The sequence below is a fragment of the Camelina sativa genome, unplaced genomic scaffold, assembly GCF_000633955.1.
Source record: "Camelina sativa cultivar DH55 unplaced genomic scaffold, Cs unpScaffold27880, whole genome shotgun sequence".
NCBI classification, from domain to species: domain Eukaryota; kingdom Viridiplantae; phylum Streptophyta; class Magnoliopsida; order Brassicales; family Brassicaceae; genus Camelina; species Camelina sativa.
The window spans coordinates 1-237 of record NW_010948841.1 but is presented as its reverse complement, the minus strand read 5'-3'; the positions used below and the strand labels follow the sequence as shown (position 1 = coordinate 237).

The window sequence follows — 237 nt, the reverse complement described above, 5'->3', positions numbered from 1 at the left end:
GCAACAGTTCATGCCTCAGATGGGCATGGGGATGATGGGTATGAATCAGCCTCCATTTATGCCTTCACCTAAGCCGCCTCATATTGCGGATCCACCATATCCAGCACCGCACCACCCTTTTCCAAACATTCAGACCTCTGTCCCATCCACAGTTCATTTACCAACACCGCAGCCTAACATGGTGCCGAACCAGCCGCAGTTTCCGGCATACATGAATCCTTATAGTCAGTTTCTTGG

At 50.6% G+C, this 237-nt stretch overlaps 1 protein-coding gene across 1 annotated transcript; it reads left to right on the top strand.

Moving 5' to 3' along the window:
- Positions 1-4: 4 nt before the first annotated feature.
- LOC104775678 (putative transcription factor bHLH056) lies at positions 5-232 on the top strand (the record flags this gene model as incomplete). The annotated part of the gene is made up of 1 exon (XM_010499624.1): positions 5-232. A coding segment is annotated over one exon (228 nt), but the record flags the coding sequence as incomplete, so codon positions are not given.
- Positions 233-237: the final 5 nt, after the last annotated feature.